Raw genomic sequence first — 22,452 nt, 5'->3', positions numbered from 1 at the left:
GAACCTAAAATGGGAGGGAGAGGGTAAGAAATTCAGAATTTATGCACTGTCGTCTCCTATTAACATTACTGAATAGGACATTCCACCCACACAAGGTTCCTTCCTTAAACACCTTGCAGGTTGAGAAGGGTCACACTCAATTTGTGATATTCACAGAATCAGTGTAATGTCTCAAATGAAAAATAAACTTTCTATAAAAGACTGCAGCAGGCAAAGGATCCCCTGCCTCAAAAACAGAAAGCTGTTAAACTGAATTTCAAAACTTCAGCAGTGGATCAGCACTCCTCTATACTGATGAACTTCTTGGGGTTATTAATAAAAGCACAATACACACAATTACCAAAGCTCTTCCCTTTATGGTGCACAGGAGAACACTGTAGTATTTCAACTGATGTGGTAATTGGAGCTGGCTGGGAAAATTTCCAGAAAATTTTTTTTTCCATTGGAAAATGCAGATTTATCTCAACAAACTGTTTCTGGAACAGGGTTGGTTTGAACAAATTTGCTGCTTCAAAAAAGTTTTGGAAACAGTTCTGAAATTATTGGAACATTCTATTTGCATATTTTCTCCATAAAAAATTCCATTTTTTCACTTCTATATATATCTATAGCTATAGGATGAAGTTAAAATGAAGCATTTTGAAAATATCAAAACAAAAAACAGTTTGACTGACCCAAAACAATTTTTTCCTTTCACACTACAAGTCTATGAAATGAAAAATTTCATCCTAATTTGGGATGACCTTTTCAAAATTTTCCCAGGATGGAAAAATCATTTCCCATACTTCTCTAATGGTCGGTTATCAAATACTGACCCTAGATGGAGGCCATTGTATTATGGTCTCGTCTTAGTTCTTACTGAACATCTGTCAGTATCATACAATCATCAACGAATTTGGAAAGATGGAGAGTTTGACAGAACCATGACTAAAATAGCTTAAGTGTTACAGGACCTGTATGCAATTAAAAGCTGTATAGGAAGGAACATACACAAAAAATAGGCCGGCATTCTGTTCAACTGTCATTATCTGTTTTGGCATAGTGCCTCTGGCAGTGCCCATTCCCCCCCCTCCCCTTTTTTTTAAGCACACAAATGAATTTAATACTCATGAAAGATCATAGTTCAAATCCTTTCAATCCTTGAGCTCTTTGCTACAGCAGCAAAGATGGCTCAAACCAGCACTCTTTTTGGATCAAATTAATCTACAAATTTATAATGAAAAAAAAGTGGAAGAACCAGTGGTATAACATTTTAAAGCAGCACAGTGTTGGACAGGATTTTAAATAAGAATGGAAGTAAATATCATCTGATGGTAAATGACCAGGAAATATTTAAAGAGATGGCAGAAACCATCCCTGTCTCATGTTTTAAGGAATTTTTTAATAGTATTTTTTTTCTGACAACCAGAAAATTGCTTTAATTTAAAGTTAGTTTTAAAGGATAAAATTGAGTCACTGCACAGCAATTTAGAAAGTTACTAAGAGACAGTGTGGTAGCTCACTTCTGAACTTTGGTGGCCTTAAAATCCTTGGTGGGATAGTTATTTGTGATGCCAATATTAAGGGGAAAAAACCTGAATCCCCAAACTCAAAAAAAGTTGAATTGATTTGCGATTACTGCTCAGATTGGGACCATGCTGTCCTATCATATTTGTTAATTATTCTTAGTGGAGTGTATTGACCTATCCAGTGCTCACAATTCTGGGGTGGAAGAGGCAGTACATTGCAGGAGGATAGGAAGGAAAGAAAAGTTTAAGATACAGCAATGTGAAGGACCAAGTATTCAGATGCTGCATGTGACTGATAGCTGTATGTCCACCTCATGTCTGCTGAAGATGCGAATGGCAGCTTTGCAGATTTTCATGTATGAGTTTCTCTTTCATTCTTCCTGAGGCTGAAGAAAGCATGGAGTATGGTTGTACTCCTCAGGCACAATCTTGATTTGAACATCCATCTCAGAAAGCAGGGGGAAAAAACCTCATTTTCAGAAAAAAGCAGCTCAGACAAGAAAATTTTATAGCCAAGATACAAGAGGTATGAATCGGTTTTTGGGAATACTTTGGCTTAGAGACCAGGAATGGTAACGGCAAGTTCTTCTCTGATATAAAAAGAAGAGTTTATCTTGGGAATGAAAACAGAAGTTACCTACAGATAGGGCTCTTCAGTGGGAAAAGTTTCAAACTCACTCTTCAGGCCAAAGTGATGGCCATTAGGGAGATTACTTCCACAGTCCTGATGGAACACTTCAAATGGCAGCTTCTTGACAATTTATACTATGGAGACTTTTTCAGAAGAGGTTTAAAACTATTATTAATCATGTTTAAGGCTAAGATTTTGTCATGGACATTTTTAGTAAAAGTCAGGGACAGGTCATGGGCAACAAAAAAAAATCACGGAAGCCGTGACCTGTCCCTTTTACTAAAAACATCCCTGACAAAATAGGGAGGGAGGAGGGTCCAGCACCCTCCCCTACCCACTGCAGCTGGGAGCTGCAGGGACCCCATTTCCCAGTGGCTGGGAAGGGTCCCCCTGCTGCCCTGCCCTGGGGCTGGAGCTGAGGGAGTCCCCTGCTGCCTGCGGTGGCAGAGGAGCTGCGAGGTTGGGGGGTGGAACGGGACTGCCAGCACTGAGCAGCTCCGGGGTCCCTCTGCCGCCACCAGCTGGGAGCTGCGGGGGGCCCCGGATGATCTCAGCAGCTGATCCACTGCAGGGAGGACCCCTGCCACTGGCAGCAGCGAGGCAACTCAGGGGTTGTCACCAACAGTGGCAGCTGGACAGTTGCCGGGAGGGGGGGGGGGCTACCCACGGAGGCTGGACTGCTGCAGAGTCCCTCGCTGCCGGCAGTGGCTGGTCAGCTGTGGCATTCGCATTGTAACAAAAAGATTGCTGGAAATAGTGGATTCCGTGACCTCCGTGACATAATCTTAGCTTTAATCATGTTTATTACAGTAGTGGCAAAGGGCCAAGCAAGAATAAAGCACCACTGTACTATGCACTGTACAAACACCGTCTTAGCCCTGAACAGTTTACAATCTAGACAGACACAGGGTGGGGGAATGAGTATAAATTAGGATTGGAAGGATTAGATTTTTATTAGCAAATGTAAATTTACCGCACACACACAGATGAAAAAATATTTCCGTCAATAACTGAAATTTACAGATGAGTAAAAAAAAATGCTCCATGAGAACTTATTAGAATTCAATTTAAGGATATTTACTTTGTATATTTTGACATGTGATGTTGCAAATTTCTGTTTTAATGGTTATAAAGCTTTAACTTTTTCAATTTCAGTCTCTACTGTCATAAATAATAGTGACTGTACCTCCTTCAATTTCATACAGGTGTGAAAATGTAAATAGATAAAAATTTTAAAAATTGCTTAAAAATAAACTGTCAAAATTATATAAAAAATTCAATTCTGTCAAGCCTAGGTATAATACACCCAGTGAGCAATGTGTTGGCAACAAACATGTTTGTTCTACAAGTCTTATTTTGTTGATGGGCTTAGTTCAGAGGGAATAAGTTAAATGGAAAGATTAGGAAAAGGAAAGGTGACACTGAAGGGAAGAGGTGTAAGGAGGACAGGGCAGGGGAGAAGAGGGTAAGAGGCAGGTGTGGAGTACACCTGAAGAAAAGAGATAATAAAGGAGGGGACAGAGAAGGGTAAGAGCAAACAGCCAATCAGTATAGAGCAGAGGAAGTCCAGTCAAAACCACAGAAAGTTCTCTGATTGAACAAAGGTCCCTGCTTTGGCTGCTTCTGCTCCTACCAGCTGGAGTCTCTGGCTGGCTCCTATTCTTCATGGTGATATTATTGTGACGCAAGTATGGCATAATTATGACGTATTTTGTGCAAGATAAGGCATGTGATATATCATTTAAAAGGTTATGATTTACTGAATCGGATTATCCTACTTGTATGCATGTATCAGTTTTGTAACTGAAGTTAGGAATATTGTTTATGTATCTATTACAAATGTGTTTAAACCTGGGAAATGCCAACTAGGCGAAAGACTGTCAGTCTAGATGGCTGGCTGCGAAGGAACCATTCAAGTTAGTGGACCATAAGGGAGAACAACAGGGGCTTGGCTACACTGGCGCTTTACAGTGCTGCAACTTTCTCACTCAGGGATGTAAAAAAACACCCCTCCGAGCGCAGCAAGTTACAGCGCTGCAAAGCGCCAGCATAAAAACTGCCCCAGAGCTGGAAGCACGGCTTCCAGCGTGGCAAGCTAATCCCCACGGGGACGTGGAGTACGTGCAGCACTGGGAGAGCTCTCTCCCAGCGCTGGCGCTGCGACTGCACTCACACTTCAAAGCGCTGCCACGGGAGCGCTCCTGCGGCAGCACAGTGCAGCTCTAAGTGTAGCCATACCCTAGGTCTTGGAAGAAGCTAATCTCCCACCCAGGAGCCTTCCTGAGGATGCTACAAACATCCTTTGAGTCATGGCTGCTATGACACTACAGGGGCATGTGACCAGATCACGTGGTACAGGACTCCATCTTGCAATACCAGTGTTTTTCCACTGAAAAGGCATAGGACCCAAGCTTGGAGACAAAGGATTCCTGCCATATGCAAAAGCTACGGTAGGGAAGTGACTGTCATTGTGACTCACTGACTCCCCCCCCCAAAGGAATCTCTTGAACACCTGAAGGAACAAGCATTGAATTGGGGGGAAGTGCTAGACTTAGGCTAGAGGGATTTCTAGCCTATGAAAGGAACAACTGGGGTTTGTAAGCTGCAAGCAAGGGCAGCTGGCCCCTTAAGAATCTCTGCAGCTGGCATAAATCATAATTCAGGATGATAATTTGCTACCTATATCCAATCTTTTTAGTACACCTCTATCCGGATATAACGCTGTCCTTGGGGGCCAAAAAATCTACCGCATTATAGGTGAAACCGCATTATATTGAACTTGTTTTGCTCCCCCAGAGCACACAGCCTCGCACCCCCTACCTCCCCGGAGTGCTGCTTTACAGCATTATATCCGAATTTGTGTTTTATCGGGTCACGTTATATCAGGGTAGAAGTGTATATTAAGATTAGATTGCATTTTTGTTTATTTGCTGGGTAATCTGCTTGCTATCTCTTATATGCACTTTATCTATTGTAGTTAATAAATTTGTTTTGTTTTATCACAAACCAGCGTATGGGAGTCGTATCTTGGGGCAAAAAACTGTTGTATATTCCCTCTGCACAGTGAGGGAGGGGGCAAATTTCATGAGCTTATGCTGTACAGCTCTCTGTGCAGTGCAAGAGGGTATAATTTTGGGTTTACACTAGGGGTGGGGAGGAGTTCTCTTGAGCAGCTGGTCAGTTCCTTAGCTATAGCTCCACATGCAGAGCAGATCACAGCAGCCTGTAAATACTGCAGCTGGGTGGGTCCCTACCTGTGTGTATGCTGGTGAAAGAGAAAGCTTGGAGAGCTTGGCCACTTTTCACAGCAGTGGTGTGAGAGGGAGCCCAGGCTGATGGGTCAGGGGGACTCAGTGGTACCCCAGAGGGAACCCATCAGAGTAGGTACCGCCTGGGCCTAGTGCCTTCCGAGAAGGGGATCTTCCCTCACAGTTCCAGGTCCAGAGGACCCTGGGGGTGAAAGGTGGCCCTGGCTTAGTCCCATTTTACTCCCTCCCTCTAAGTGCAGCTCTCTCTGCTTTGGCTGCTTCTGGTCCTACCAGCCGGTATCTCTGGATGGCTTCTATCTGCCAATTTCCCCCCACGGTTTCACTCATGAAATAGATTTAGAGAAACAGAAAATAGGAGTGTAAGAAAGTAAGTTTCCCTTATTTCTGTTTAGAACAAATGTCCTTAGTAAAGAGACCTAATCATACTTGGGCTCAGCTCTGCTATAAAATGATTTAGCAGAAATTCCAGACAGTCCTGCAACAAAATTTTAGTGACTTGATATCACCAAATTTTACAGAATCTGCTAGTCTGAGTCCCCTAAGCTTCAAGTCTTGGTATTTCAGCTTCCAGGAAGCAAGTTTTAGACAGAATGGATTCAAATGAACTTAGTGAAACATCTACCTAAATTTCTATAATACTCCCCATCACTGCCATACATAAGCACCTTTTGCATGTCTGGGAATGCCAGAATGAATTAAGGAGGGCAGGGTACCATCTTGATGCACCAAGAAAACAAAGGTATACTGAACTAACAGGGAGCTGAACTATTCAGTAGCAATCTGGCTTGTTCCCTCTCATCCTTGCTGGTCACTCTGACAATAAATTAAGTTGTGAGGTAGTCATACAGTCAAAGACCATTCACCACATGCTGAAGTTGTCAACTGACCCATCTTTAGCTACTGTAGTACCATAGAGAGATATCAGAAACTGAGCACAAGGAATATTTTGTTTTGTTGATAGCCAATACAAACCCCTATTTTGGGAAAATAGGTCTAAATTTCCTTTAATATTTGGGTCTCTGTCTCCCACTTACTTGAGCTAAAGGAATTGTGACTCAGTCAGTCCGCTTGAACAACTAACTGTGCTGGATATGTGTTACTAAAACTGTATTTTTCTTCACTGAGGAGAATCATTCTTTGTCCCCTCCCCTCCCCCCTTTCAAGATTTACACTACTGATGTCCTCTTGTCATCTTCCATAAGTATACACTTCGTAGGTATTCAAGTGACAGTAAATCTACTGCTACAATCTGAGGCCTGGTCTCCACTATGATTTTAGGTAGAATTTAGCAGCGTTAGATCGATTTAACCCGTCCACTCGATGAAGCCCTTTTTTTTCCTCCCCGACTTAAAGGGCTCTTTAAATCAATTTCTTTAGTCCACCTCCAATGAGGATTAGCACTGAAATTGGCCTTGCTGGGTCGAATTTGGGGTAGTGTGGACGCAATTTGACAGTATTGGCCTCCGGGAGCTATCTCAGAGTGCTCCATTGTGACCGCTCTGGACAGCGCTCTCAACTCAGATGCACTGGCCAGGTAGACATGAAAAGGCCCGTGAACTTCTGAATCTCATTTCCTGTTTGGCCAGCGTGGCAAGGTGCAAGTGAGTGCAGATCTCATCAGATCTCATTAGCAGAGGTGACCATGATGGAGTCCCAGGATCGCAAAAGAGCTCCAGCATGGACTGAATGGGAGGTACGGGATCTGCTCGCCATATGGGGAGATGAATCCATGCTAGCTAAACTCCGTTCCAGTAAACCAAATGACAAAACATTAGAAAGTCTCACAGGGCATGAAGAACAGAGGCCATAACAGGGCCACACAGCAGTGCCGCGTGAAAATTAAGGAGCTAAGGCAAGCCAGAGAGGCAAACGGCCGCTCCGGATCAGAGCCCCAAATATGCTGCTTCTATGATGACCTGCATGCCATGCTATGGGGTGTAGCCACCACTACCCCAACCCTGTACTTTGACTCCGTCAATAGAGAATCACGCAACAGGGAAGCGCGTTTTGGGGACGAGGAAGATGATGATGAAGAGATTGAAGATAGCTTACAGCAAGGAAGCGGAGAAACCGTTTTCCCCAACAGCCAGGGTATGTTTTTTAACCTGGACCTGGAGCCAGTAACCCCCGAACCCACTTAAGGCATGCTCCCGGACCCTGAAGGCAAAGAAGGGACCTCTGGTGAGTGTACCTTTGTAAATATTACACATGGTTTAAAAGCAAGCGTGTTTAATGATTAATTGCTCTGGCATTCGTGGCCAGTACAGCTACTGGAACAGTCTGTTATCGTGTATGGGGATGGAGTGGAAATCCTCCAGGGACATCTCCATAAAGTTCTCCTGGATGCACTCCCAAAGCCTTTGCAAAAGGTTTCTAGGGAGAGCGGCCTTGTTCTGTCAGCCATGGCAGGACACTTTACCAAGCCAGGCCAGTAGCACGTAGTCAGGAATCATTGCTTAACAAAGCATGGTAGCATATGGTCCTAGAGTTTGCTGGCATTCAAACAACATCCCTTCTTTATCTCGTTGTGTTATCCTCAGGAGAGTGATATCATTCATGGTCACCTGGTTGAAATAGGGTGTTTTTATTAAGGGGACATTCAGAGGTGTCCTTTCCTACTCGGCTGTTTGGCTGTGGCTGAACAGAAATGCTCTCTGCTGTTGGCCACGTGGTGGGGGGAGGGGTGAAGCGTGAGTGATTTCTCACTCCAAATCAGCAGGCCCTCAATACAAGAGGCAAAATGCGACCTTGTAACAAAAGCACATGTGCTGTGTAATGTGAACAGCAAGGTTTAAGGTGAAAGAAAGAGTGTACCCATTTTTCTCTGAAATGTGTCTTTTTAACCACTCTCCCTTTTCCTCCATCAGCTACAAATGTTTCTCCTTCGCAGAAGCTAGTGAAGATTAGAAGGTGAAAAAAACATACTGGGATGAAATGTTCTCTGAGCTCCTGCTGTCCTCCCACACTGACAGAGCACAGCAGAATGCATGGAGGCAGACAATGTCAGAGTGCAGGAAAGCACAATATGAACGCGAGGAGAGGTGGCGGGCTGAAGAGAGTAAGTGGCGTCAGCTTGCTGACAGAAGGCAAGAGTTGATGCTCAGGCTGCTGGAAGATCAAACTCATATGCTCCAGCATATGGTTGAGCTGCAGGAAAGGCAGCAGGAGCACAGACCGCCGCTACAGCCCCCATATAACCAACAGCCCTCTTCTCCAAGTTCCATTGCCTCCTCACCCAGATGTCCAAGAAAGCGGTTGGGGAGGGGGTGGCCCTTCGGCCCCCCAGCCACTCCACCCTAGAAGATTGCCCAAGCAACAGAAGGCTGACCTTCAATAAGTTTTTAAGTTTTTAAATTTTAAAGTGCAGTGTGGCCTTGTCCTTCCCTCCTCCCCAACCTCACCCGGTGCTTCCTTCCTCCTCCACCCATCCCAGGATACCTTAGCAGTTATCCCCCTATTTGTGCAATGAATTAATAAAGAATGATGGACAGCTGGATTTGAGTTAAAGCTATCTCAACAGACTAAGATTTCCAACCAAACAGGCTAGAATCTATTATTTTGGTCTACATAGAGGACCGTATTTAGCACTAACACAAGTGTTAAATTGTCTTATTGATGGTCAGTTCAGAAAAAAAGGAAGATTTGCTGGAGTTTCAGATGATGAAGAAGAGATCATGAACTGTGTCAACACAAATCATCATGAGACCTAGAAGGCAAAGACTTTGTCATGTTGAAATCCTAATATATAAAGGTTACAAGACTCATTATTCAGGTGCCTATTTCCTGGGAATAGAGCTAGACCCTTCACTGGCTAAAAAAATGAGCTCCCACACAAGAGATCTTGAGCAGAGATGAATTTTTAAAAAGAGATTACAAATCCATTTTGAACTTTGAATACGTATGGCATACAAGTTGTTGAAAAGAGATATTTTGATCAACAAATCAAAACAACAAAAGCCATATTTAAGATAAAAAGGTACCACTGGCATGATCAAGATTTTAGAAAATACTATGGGTGCAGTGGAAAGGTCCAATGTGAGCAACATACTGACAGTATCTGTAACCACTGATATAAAGAAGAAAGCCATAAAAGGGTCAATGGAGAACGTGCTGATATGCTTTTTGACGTCAGACAGAGCAAAAGTCCCCAAATGCTATTTGCTGGAATTAGAAAAGGGAGGCTGTCCATCTGGATGCAAGACTTTCATTGACTAGTTGAAGAGGTGTGGGACAGGCTAAATGTGATTCTTTGCTTTCCATAAAACAAATATCTTCAACAGTTGCTTTGGAAAACTTAAGAAGGGTGAACAAAAGCGATTCATCCAAGAGTAAGGAGCTTCTGGACTATTGCAGGTATTCTAACATACTGACAGAATAGGTGAGAAATACTGCTTTTATTAGATATGGAAAACTAAAATAATCTCCGGGGAACCGCATTCTGAAACCCATCTGTGAGAAGATCTGGTACAGGATTAACATACTTGAGATCTCTCCCAATTGGCAAAGCCTAGTCCTGCCAACTTTCCTTTATTTGACAGAATGATAAGCAGAAAGTTAGCTTCAGGCCAGGACCTCTGCTCATTTGAGGACAAAATATCTATCAGATCAGAAGGTAAAAAAAAAAATTTGCTTTTTCTAGTGCTGACTACAGTCACAAAGAGACTTCAAATTATATAAGTATTTCTTCTCTTTAGTCTCAGGCCTTGTCTACACTACTGGGTTAGGAAGACCTAAATTATGCTACTCCAGCTAAGTGAAAAACGTAGCTGGCGTCGACTTAGCTTGGGCTGACTTACTGCGGTGTTTATACCGCGCTGCGTCAACGGAGATGCTCTCCCGTCAACTTACCTTACTCCTCTCATTCCGGTGGAGTACCGAGTCGACCAGAGAGCGCTCTGCTGTCAATTTAGCAGGTCTTCACTAGACCCGCAAAATCAACCCCCGTGGCATTGATCACAGCCATGTCGATCCCCAGTAAGTGTAGACATGGCTTCAGATTCAACACAGTCAAAGAAGTTGCAACTTTAACAGCCTCGTTGCAAGCTCTCAGAAAAGTTGCCCAGCAATGGGTGCTTGAATTAAATAAGTTATGGAAAAAGCGTTTAATTCTCAGGCTTTGAATCAACTAATCCATTAAAAGCAGCGGAGCTGAGAAAAGAACAAGCAGAGCATATCATGTCAAATTCATCATAAATAAAATGGATGCAGCTTGTACCTTTCACACAATAGCAGCAGTTTGACGGGTGTCACAGTACATTCACACACAAATAGTTGGGTGGATGTTCTGAAAGTGCCTTGCTGAAGCTAGTATGTTACTCGTGAAATTTTAAACTGCAATGCTTAGCTAGTTCTTAAAAACTGATGTCCACTATTTAAATACATCTTCTTTACAGTTGGCAATTCAATTCCTCCTTATTACGGAATAATGCAAGTTTTACCTTAAGTGTCATTTTAAAAGAAGAGCTAGAAGTGGAAGAGGCTTTGTTTTTTCAACAAACTACTAACTTTGGCAAAATATTTCCGCTAGGATTAAGCAAGGAGAATTTTAGCCTGAAATAAGTTTGTGTACGTTATGACAAAATGAACACAGAAAACCAACCCTGTAGATAGCATTGACAGTGCAGGGAGCAGGGAGACACTAACACAAAACTTACAATATTCAGAACACTCACCTTGCACAGGCGTCACTACTGTCCCTTTGAAATGTGGGTTTATATGTATGTTCTTCGGTTGTTGGGGTGTCACTGGGGGTGGAGTCATCATTATTCCAGGTGTTTCTATCTGGGGTGGCATATGTAGTCCTGGAGGAGGAGATGAATGGTGTTGATGCTGCATAGGAAGCAGTGTTTGTAGTTGTTGTTGCTGGAACAGACTCCTAATAGGCTGCTGCTGGTGAGGAGGAATTAACCTCTGTGAATGACCCTGCAAATAACCAAAAAGAACAAAATCCATTCAGTTAAAATCCAAGTACACGGATGGAAAAAAGAAAAATCAGTAACAAAACACACAACTGGGATTCTCTGAGAATGTTCAAGGCCTAATTTTCAAAGAAAGACACCTCCAATTCCTATAATTAAACCAGCTGAAACTACTGGAACTACCAGCATGGGAAGAAATAATTTGAAAGCAAAAAAATGTCAGCATGAAGGGAAAATAGGCAGGAAATAAGTAGTAAAGGAAGGGGTAAGAGACTGTTCATTCTTACATGTGGGGCCTGAGCCTAGCACATGGAATTTTACCAATATCCAAAAAAATTTAAGACAGATGAGAATAAAATGTCACTGTCAAGTACTGGGTGTAGCTGTCAGAAAATGAATAGAAGTAGGGAAAAAAAACAAACATATGGTGCAGAATGGCTTTCGTTACTAGTGAGGATCAACTGCAGTGTAGTACCAAACAATTAGCTCTGTTTGTATGTGTCATTAGGAAGCACAGTTTAGATACCATAATAAATCCATTAGCATCTGATCATTGTACAAGGGTAGGACTGCGCTAAGAAAACTGGCATCTTTTTGTTGTACTTTGTTCCAGTGTAAGTACTTGGATTCACTAAAGGATGTAGCTGCATGAACAAGTCACATTTAACTAAACATAACCTGCAGACTTGAACAAGTAGCTTCAAAGTATTGGGTGGGAGGGGTAGGGAGGGTAGGACAGGGCTTCTCCATATGAAAAATCACAGATGTATATGAACAAATGCGTCTTGATACCTTGATGATGAGAGCACAGAAAGGCTTATAATAAAATCATTAGATTTTAATTTAAAATACATTAAATGAATTGAAGACTGCAGCAATATAGTAGGTGAAAAAACAAAGGTGATTTATGCCCCACCCATTCTGTTCTACAAGCATGAAATATTGGCATGCACGTTTTGAACCATCAAGTATTACAGCAGTATCTACTAACAGTCTGTTATGGTTTAATTAATACTTCCAGCGTAAAACCTTGCTCCCTCACTTTAATGCATCACCTCTATCATACCATCATACCCATACACAGACTGTAATCTAGGAACAGGGATCCCAGATAACAGTACTCCACAAAAACAAACAAAAAATTAATTATATTTCTTGACCACTCAAGTATTCTCTTTTGGATAAGACATTAAATTAAGATTTAATCATTTGTGGCCATTGTTGTTCCCATGGCATTTTTCATACAACAGAGGCATTGACCTGAATAACCTGGCCAAATTCCAATGTGGGTAACTAATCTGTCTACCTAAATTCTCTGGTAATTTCAATTACAGATGTTATACTTCACCTGCAACTTTAGAAAACCATTGTGTAGTATTTCTGAAGTAGAAAACTGCTGTGTGCTAACCCACAAGTGAGTGAAGACTCCTCTCTGAGAGCCTGTCTACACTAGTGAGCCTACAGTGGCACAGCTGTACTAATGCAGCTGCGTGGCTGTAAGATCACTCATACAGCCGTTATATGCCAACAGGAGAGAGCTTTCCCACTGACATAATAAAATCACCTCCACGAGCAGCAGTAGCTATGCTGACAGAAGAAACTCTCCCGCCAACACAGCACTGTCCATACTGGCGCTTCTGTCAGTCTAACTTATGTTGCTACATGGTGCTTTTTCCACACTCCTAGACAACGTAAGTTATACTGACAAAAAATGGTAGTAAAGACAAGCTCTAGGTTTTTATTTTCCCCTCAGCATAATGTACAATATTAGAAATATAAAAATACTCAGTTTTAAGAAATAACGTAACATCACTATTTTAACGGAGTCTTGAAAGTCACCAGAATGAATTCAACAGAAAAGGAAATATCTGGTCACATTTTTTCCATGCCAGGATAAGTAGCAATCTCAAATGCAAAGATGGCTTCCCTATACAACTGGAGTTACCCTGCTCCTCTCTGTTGATGCAAAAAACAAAGAGCCTGATTATCTGTTTGCGTCATTTGAAAAATGCCTGAAATTTGGATACTTTGAAATACCAAGGTCTCAAACTCTGAAGTGGAAATGTGACCCTTTTCATACTTCCAAAATCACAACTATATTTGGGAGAATAATGGATTATTTTTGGGTTTGCTGGCAAGTCCAAACAATTGGGGAAGAAAAGATGAGTTTTGGGTCAATTTTTTTTTTTATTAAATATTTTCTGCAAATTGAGACATTGGAAAAAATGTTTTGCGTTGAACAAAATGTTTCATTTTGATCTGGAGTATTTAACATTTTTTATTTTTTTTAAATTAAAGGAAACTTCAAAACAAAAAGTCATTTTGAATGAAAAAATTCAAAACAGTTCAATTGCAAAAATTGTCTAAATTCAATTGTTTGGGATTTTTTTAAAAAAATTTCACTGATCAAAACAATGCAGGGAATCTACGAATTTGGGGAATATTTCAGTGTTGCCAAATCTGTATTTTTCACATACAAATGTTTTGGTCAAAAATGTGTGTCAAGTTCTAATCATAAGACTGTGAGAAGCCCATCTTCCCTTAAGGTCCACTGGGGCAACAGTAAATTAAGATTTGGGGTTTTTAAATTTTTATGAATGATTAAGAATAGTAAAATTTTTCTAAAATTCACCCGTTTTGAAAGACAAGGAGCAACATAAAGATCTACAAATCAGAGTAATAACTGCCATAATTATTTTCTTAAAAGTACCAATTCATAAAGAAAATACTGTGCATTAGTTACCGCTGTTGGTGGCTGCGTTGGCAGCAGCGCAGGCCTGTGATCCTTCATTCTTCCCCTTTCATTGTTGTCTCTTCTTTGTTCTCCCATTCCATGACACATTATGGAACCTCCTCTCCTCCCTCCTCTCCTTGAGCCATAGCGTCCCTGTTTAAGCTGTCTTTCCCTTTCTTCAAATTCAAACAACGCTGCTTTGGCTTCTGCTGAGAGTTCTGTTATATGAGAAAAAGGCATATGTTAGGTATTTGCGGTAAGGATTAGAAAGGACACCATTATAACTAGAGAAAAGTGTCACTACAACCAAGATAAAATTTGCAGGCTCTTTGATCACCTTAAGGTGGCAATGGCATGCTAACATTTCATTAAAGCAAAACCAATGTTTTTCTTTTTGTGTATTTGTATCTGCTGCAAAGGTAAACATGTAGTGTCAGGTTAATGAAACTAACATGAAGGAAAATGTTACTTTACTATTGAAGTCTGCCTCACATTTGTTGCTTGTTGTTTAAGAAGTTTGTTATGTGAAAGGAGCTAGACTGCCAGCACGGGTAACTTCATTCTCTGTTTATCCACAAAAAAGGCGTACAGAAAAGGAAGCAGCAGGAAACACTATAGTAAAGGTTATGCTGAGTCTTCCATTATAACCATAGTTTTCTAATGCTTCACCTTCTGTTCTGTACGTTTGTCTTATGCCAAAGACCTTTTTTGAATATTTGAACAAATTCAGCTAATGCCATTTTTGAGAAATATGAAAGGACTAAATGATACACACGCTCTTATGCAATTTATTTGTGGCTCAAAAAAAAAGGGATGAACTTAACAGGGGACAAACAAAGACTAATCACATTAGGGTGACCAGATGTCCTGATTTTATAGGGACAGTCACAATTTTTGGGTCTTTTTCTTATATAGGCTCCTATTACCCTGCACCCTCTGTCCCGATTTTTCACATTTGCTGTCTGGTCACCCCAAAACACATACTATAGATTTTGGGCCCATCTACAACTGAGAAGCTGGTTACAACAGTTGCCCCCAGTTCATTTATAACATGGCTAAATGTTGCAGAGTAGATGGTACCTGGAACTAAAGTTAAAACCCAAGGCAAACCAGGTCAGGGAATAACTATTAGTCGGGAACTAGATTAGAGTAGAAGTGTGGACTAACATACAAAGTCTGTACTAAATATTAGGACACAGAGTGAAGGTTTTACCAGCAGCATGACCAGGCAATACTTTATATGCTGTACATTTTAATGGGGTCCACTTAGTGACAAGCAATATAACAAGCTAAACGCTTAACTAGAAAATCACTAATAAATAATACGGTGCTGCTTTTGAAACTGACTTTTCCCTTTATCTTGTTAACTGTGCAAACTTAACACTATTAGAATATGTATTTGCTGTATGATTAAATGAACTTACAAATCCTTTTTTTAATAAAGAAATAATCCATATTTAATGTTACAATTTAAAGGGACAGCATCAAGAGTCACATTTCTGTATGAAATATTTTTCTCAACTGGTATTACAAATAATACCTAAAATTGAAAGTTTTGAGAGAAAAATGTGTCGTTTGCATGTCAAACGACGCTGGGTATAAATCAGTTTCTCTGCTCCTACTGAGTGATTTTTCCATGTTGTATAGGTCTTTCACACAACTCTGGGGGGAACATCTAAAAGTAAGAATGCGATAAAGCGACAAAAATGGCAGGGGATGTAATAGCTAAAGCTACTTAAATCACTGTTTTAAACTTACTTATAAGTGATCTCATCAAGCTTTCAAGTTCACAGCTGATTGAGGCATGCGTATGTATGTGTGGGAGGAGCAGAAACGGGAACCTGCTGCTATTCTTATTTGTCTGGAGATACTTTGTGTGCATTTGGATTGTGAAGGCTGTATATTTGCAACAGAAAAAGGTAACTAGTGGCCTAATATTTCAGGAGGCCCTTAAAAAAGGGTTTAGAACTTGAAGAGCATTACAAAATGTGGCAAAAACTGCAGACACCCTAACATTCATTATACATTTGCACAGAGTTGTTGCCAGTTGCTGATAAGAAGACGGAGCCAGGAGATGGTTGCTGGAAGCAGTTGACAAGGTTTGGAAAGCTGAAAGCAGCCCTTTACCAGATGGAATAGATTATGGAAGGAAGGACAAACTGCACTGGACATGTTATTGCCAGGTAGTTTCCAAATGAGTTAATAAAGGTCTGATGTAGGTAAAATCACACCCCTGGTCTCTCATCTTTCTTCCTGTGTGACCAGGATAATGCCCATACTATGTTTCAAGGTTCAAATTTCAGTTGTGTTGGTCTCCAAAAATGTGATTAAGTTGAGGGAAAGGAGAGGTGTCTAAACTATAGAGGAAGCTATTCTGTCCACTCAATGAACTAAAAAACCGTAACAGCTGACAAATGTATTTTAGGTCATATAAGCACAGACGACTTGCTCAATTTTTCAGTCAACAAATATAGTTCCATAAAATTATGGATGTAAAATAACAGTTACATAATGGCTATTGTTCTGCAATAAACTACAGCAGACTCTGCTACACGTGTACTATGAAGACGGTGATTATTTGGATATGATTTTGTTTACTTCATTACAGTTTAGAAACATTTAACAAATTTTTGATTGTGGGACTGAGGAAGTACGTTATGAGGTCAGGAGAGATATTCAGTGTTTTAATTCTCTCTCTTTCCTAAAAGAACAAATAAATCAACTTGAGGGTCCAACTTTATGCCCCAGCCCTGCAAATGTGCATCTGCGCAGTAACCCCTTGCAGTCAGTAAAGGCCTGTTTTCACATACAGTGCTGCAGCTTGCCACTGTAGCGCTTTAGTGAAGATACTACTACACAGATGGGAGAGATTCTGCTGTCAGCATAGTTGACCCATCTCCCCAAGAGGCGGTAGCTATGTCAGCAGGAGAAGCTCTCTTATTAACACAGTGCTATCTACACGGGGTTAAGGTCAGTAGAATTATGTTGCTCAGAGGTATGTACTATTCAGACCCTGGAGCGACATAGTTATACTGATAGAAGTCTGTAGTGTTAGCCTGGCCTAAGACACCACACATGGAGGAGTACACTATTTGTACATTTATGTGATGGTTCAGAGCCTTAAACACTTAAAAGTTAGATAATGCAAAAGTTAAGGTTCTCACAGTATCCTTCATTCATCCTCTGTACATACACAGAATATTTTGGAACAATGCCGATAAACATACTGTAAATTACCATGGGAATAATTCTATTTAATATACACATGCACAACATGAACAGTTTTCAACAGGAGTGCCATGGGTGTATCAGAGGGAGAAACTGGGTGCTATGTATGCGTTGGCGATGGGACAAGGTTAAACTATGTGACATTTTGCATATTTCCTGATTTGAGCACTCAGACTTGTAACCTTATTACATTACATGTTTCTGTATGAGTGTGTGTGAAAGAGCAACAAATTTAATGAAACACTGAGATTTCTGACCAAAAACTCAGTATATTCAAACTTAGATGTTATACCAAGCATAAACAGACTACATTGTGCATACTATTGCTGGCATCAGTACAGCATCACTAATAGTTCCAACTGCTTTGTGTATGGCTTTCCACAAGCGTGGAAGCCACACTGTTTGTTTTTTTAAATCAGGCCTAGAGGGAAGAGTTCCTGGGAAGAGCAGGAGAGCAGAGCAGAGCTGCTTTGAAGTATGCTGTTGGTTTTTGATTGTACCAGGCCAAATAAGATAATTATCTCCCATTCTTTCCTTAAAGATAAATAAGTCTGTTATATACATCCATCCATAATGTAAGCTCTATACAGCCAGTCAATAATTCTGTATGGTAATAATGAGTACATATAAAGCTTTATTTAAAAGGATGAATTCAGTATTCTTAGAAATGTATTTTATATCCTTTCCTTAACATGTCTACTTAAAATCTTTTCAAAACCACCTATTACATTTTCTTTGTTAAAAAAAAGCAAACAAACAAAAAAAAACCAAACAAAAAGAAAAAAAAAACCATTTAGGAAAAGTTGCAACACCGTTCATGAGAGAATAATTTTTACATTTTATATATTTATTTTCCAAGCACATACATTCTAATATTGACTACACAGTTCTCTCTCTCATACACATACACAGTTAATGCAGTGAATCAGCAATTATTTTTCTAGTGGCTCTAAGTGTCAAGATTAATTTCACTACCCCTGGTAATAAAATGGTTTTAAATGACATCTTTAATCAGCAAGTAAGAATGCTTCCCTCCAATAGAGACAAGCTGTCACAAAAGGTCACCAAAATGTGACAGGATGGAAATTACGTTTGTAACTTCAACTGAAATGTTAATTTCTCTTTAAGTGTTTTCTCAACTATGTCCAGATTTTAAAATAAAGAGATGCAGCTATGCAACAAAGTTTCATTTTTAAATCAGTAATATCTATTAACAGTAATACCAAGAGCAGGGCTGATATTTATATGCAAATGACAAATTTTGCATTGCTTTTAGTTCAACGGCTAAAGAGTATCAGTTACTGTATGTCCTTTCATTAACAAACACAAAAATTAAACCAATCACATTTACAGAAACTGTTCTAACAAAAGCAACTGGCCAAAAAAAAAAAACAAAAATAGAACTAACCACTGCCATCTATTTTAGTTCATATTTGGATAGTCATTTTACCTTGCTTTGCTTGTATCTGAGCAACATATCAAGTAACCCAAAAACTTGATAAAAACTGTAATATAAAAGCACTGTTTCCCTTTAAGCTTTTTCCTTAAGCATTCACAATTGTTACAAAACCACCTGGATACACTTAAATCTGTTTACAGCTGCCATTTACCTTAATACTAGGCAACTATAAACCAATTCTGTGCAAGGGTTTACATCAGTTAAACAAATTTCATTAAAAAAAATCACTTTAGTTAAGCCAGTGACACACTGTGTGCAGATAAGGCATACACATCTGAGGGTACTTAGTGCATTTGGTATCACACCTCATCTCTAGAACCTTTATGCATTATTATTGGAGTGCCCTGGTGTGATGCTCCTTTGGAGAGCTCCTGCCATCCTAGTCAGGATGCATTCAGCATTCTACAACAACATGGATTGGAAGTCTTTTCCTAATTGAAGATTTTTGCCTGAAATACCAAACAAGCATGGCTAATGAGTTAATTCATTGCCCAGATTCAATAAGAGTCTTCCCCTGACTTGAAACCACCGAAATCTCAGGGTCCACGGAGGTTTGACATGGATCACATGCCATGAATTTTGTTGTGCCAATCAGGCCAACATCTGTAGCACGGTCCCTGCTGACAGGATTTGTCAAGGTGAATAAATTTCTGGAAAAAAAACTCCTTCCTTCCTTCCTTCAACAGCGTGAACTCAATGACTTTTTGCCAAGAAGAATCAAATTTCTTGCAGCATTATTCCTCTTAGGCTACGTCTAGACTACCCGCTGTATCGGCGGGTTAAAATCGATTGCTCGGGGATCGATATATCGCGTCTCATCTAGACACGATATATCGATCCTCGAGCGTGCTTATATCGATTCCGGAACTCCACCAACCCCAACAGAGTTGCGGAATCGACAGGGGGAGCCGCAGACATTGATCCCGCGCCGTGAGGATGGGTGAGTAATCCGATCTTAGATATTCGACTTCAGCTACGTTATTCACGTAGCTGAAGTTGCGTATCTAAGATCGATTTCCCCCCGTAGTGTAGCTCAGCCCTTACTGTTGAACTGTAGAGGAATCTCAAGAAGGACAATTTGGAGGAGTCTCTCTGAAGCAAGATCTGTTGCCTTGCTGGATCTTAGGTAACTAGTGTTTATTGAAGGTAAAAAGGTTCTTAATCTCCCTCCATAAAAAAGGCTCTCTGAAGAAAGCACTGGCAGTCTAGCTATTTGTTATGGGACCCTTCAGAAAACCTGGAGGTTTAGGATACATTGGCTTTCTTTGGAAGGAAAGCAGAAGCAGCCTAATTATTGAATTCAGACCTAGCTATCTAGACTAATCTCCAGGCTAAGGCCGCCGTTCCCTTGCCACCTTCTTTGCCTGAAGAGGGACCAGAGAAAGCAAAGTGGATTGTGCCCTTTGCTCTTGTGACTATAGCCTCTGCAGTCTTCCAAAAATATTCCACCCATCCTACAGAAAGTCTTTATGAAGATCTGATGAGTGCCGCCATACATATCTGCAAGCATCAGTGTCAGCACCACCTGCTCTCAATGCCTTATAGACCAATGGTATCTGATAAGCTACCTCCATTCCCTCTCAAGTTAGCTGCTTCATACCTTGACTCTCTTCAGGAAGCCATTCAAACCTTTTTCCACAGTTTGAATTGATACTTAGTTTCTGCAGAACTATGAGCACTGCGCAATGGCAAACACTTCTTCAAAAGGTGTTCCAGTATCTGTATCATTATCATGGGCAGCCATATTTTGAATCTGGGCAGTCTTGATTCTAGATCATTATGTCTTAGCATTTAACTCCAGTAATACCAAGCACTTCTGATATCAGATGCTGGTATTGATTGTGGCATCAATATATACTAAAGTGCTGCCACTATCTGAAATTCAACATGAGCAGCAGCTTCAGTGATCCCCAAAGGAACAAGGGATTTTTTTATATTACAGTTTCAAATATTTCAGCATCCAGAGAATAAAAAGATTTGGTGAAATGAACCCCTCTCCAAGACACCTCATTGTGACCTTATTTGGACAGATGGACTAAAACTGGGCAAATAAGGGGAAGCCGAAAATCAATTTATCACTTTTTCACTGAAATTGCACATAACATCACAACGGTTTATTAGCTAATTGATGAAAAAGTCTTAGTAGGATTAAGCACATAATGGCTTTCCCACTTCAATGCTGAAACACGTGCCAAATATACATTCAGTGCAGCTGGATATATGCTGTGTGCCAACGTACTACAGCAAGTTGCTTTCAACTAGTGTGATGTTTACTAGAACTGTGAGCCTTACACCATGCATGAAAATCTGTGGGGGTCATTTAAAAGGTGGAAATATTATAACATTAGTGCAATTTTCCCAGTGTATAGGCAACTGCTGTTTAAAGGCACAGGTGCTGGAACTACGGGTGCTGCAGCACTCCCTGATTTGAAGGGGTTTGCATTATATACAGGATTTTGTTTGGTTCAATGGCTCACAGCATTCCCACTATAAAAATTGTTCCAGTACCCCTGTTTAAAGGACAGCCAGATTTAAGGAATCTGAAATGCTTCAATGAATATACATTGCATTGGCTTTTGAAAAAAGCATATACCTTTTCTGATATTCTGAAGGAAGTGGAGAACTAAAGCTACTGGGAAAACAAGTAGCGAACAGCTTGCATATAGACAAGCAGAGTCCATGGCAGACTACATTCTTTAACCTTAAGAATAACAGTTAGTAGGGTTTTAAGTAATCCAATCTTTTCCTTTCTTTTATTATAGTCAGTTATTATAGTCCATTGCCACAGAATCTTACCCAACGTTTCTGGAATGTTTCTCCTCTCTCTCGTTATGTCTGAGAGCCTAATGATGGTTCCTTCTTTTCGTTCAGTTTTGAAACGTAGTCGTCCAGATTCTTCATTCTCCTCCTCCTCTTCATCAGATTCTTCTTTTGTTTCCTCCTGAAGTTCCAGAGTTTCAATAGCTGCCTGCATCACAAGAGAAAAAGAGGAGTACAAACTAACGTTGGCCGAGACAGATTTTCAACGTGCTAAAAATATTACCATTTTTGAAAGAATCTTTGTCAAGATAGGAAACACACACACACAATATGTTTTGTATAAGGGCTCCACTGCCTGTACCTTTCTGGCATTATAAAGAATTCTTGGGCACGGTTTGGGAACAGCAGGTGATTCACCATATCTTATAGCTTGCTTTGGTTACAATATACAGTAGCTACATATCTGAGGTATAACTGATTTCTGTAAAACATTTCTAGCCAAACTCCTGGAACATATCTTGTATTGTTATTACAATGCTTAAGAGGGCATTTTGAATATTCTACCAGAACCAAATCTGATTAGTCCACAGCTATTAAAAAATAAATCCGCATCAAATATCCTGTAATGACATGTAGAAAAATGACTATTCCATAGTTTCAGGGTTTGGATACCATCAGTATCCAAAAAACATTGGATTATTCAAAAAACATTAAAAGAATAAATTAATTAGTCTTAGTGTTTATGACTCAGAGCAACTGTCAATAACATGAAAGAATAAAGGCCAGATAACTTCAAAATTTCTAAATTAGATTCCTTTGATTAGGCACAGTTTTACTTGTCTTGAGAAAATATTCTAGTGGAAACAAAGTTTAAATTGAGCAGTTTCTCATCTCATCAAAAGAATGTACTGTTATGCAGTACCCAATTTTAATATACTAAATCTG

At 40.3% G+C, this 22,452-nt stretch overlaps 1 protein-coding gene across 9 annotated transcripts in view; it reads right to left on the bottom strand.

The window, feature by feature from the left end:
• The window catches only part of RBM33 (RNA binding motif protein 33), a 165,861-nt gene that overhangs the window by 95,225 nt on the left and 48,184 nt on the right, over window positions 1-22,452 (bottom strand). For all 9 annotated transcript variants that reach the window (XR_003998741.1, XM_030550087.1, XM_030550091.1 and 6 more), the window contains 3 exons: window positions 21,544-21,715; window positions 14,070-14,278; window positions 11,081-11,330 (listed from right to left, as the gene is read on the bottom strand). Coding sequence is in view for 8 of the 9 variants with exons in the window: in XM_030550087.1 (XP_030405947.1) it covers window positions 11,081-11,330; window positions 14,070-14,278; window positions 21,544-21,715 (631 nt within the window). In the remaining variant the exon portion in view is untranslated. The remainder of the gene's footprint in view (window positions 1-11,080; window positions 11,331-14,069; window positions 14,279-21,543; window positions 21,716-22,452) is intronic.

The sequence above is a fragment of the Gopherus evgoodei genome, chromosome 2, assembly GCF_007399415.2.
Source record: "Gopherus evgoodei ecotype Sinaloan lineage chromosome 2, rGopEvg1_v1.p, whole genome shotgun sequence".
Lineage (NCBI taxonomy): Eukaryota > Metazoa > Chordata > Testudines > Testudinidae > Gopherus > Gopherus evgoodei.
The sequence above is the reverse complement of the archived record's forward strand: the minus strand, read 5'-3'. Positions and strand labels throughout refer to the sequence as shown.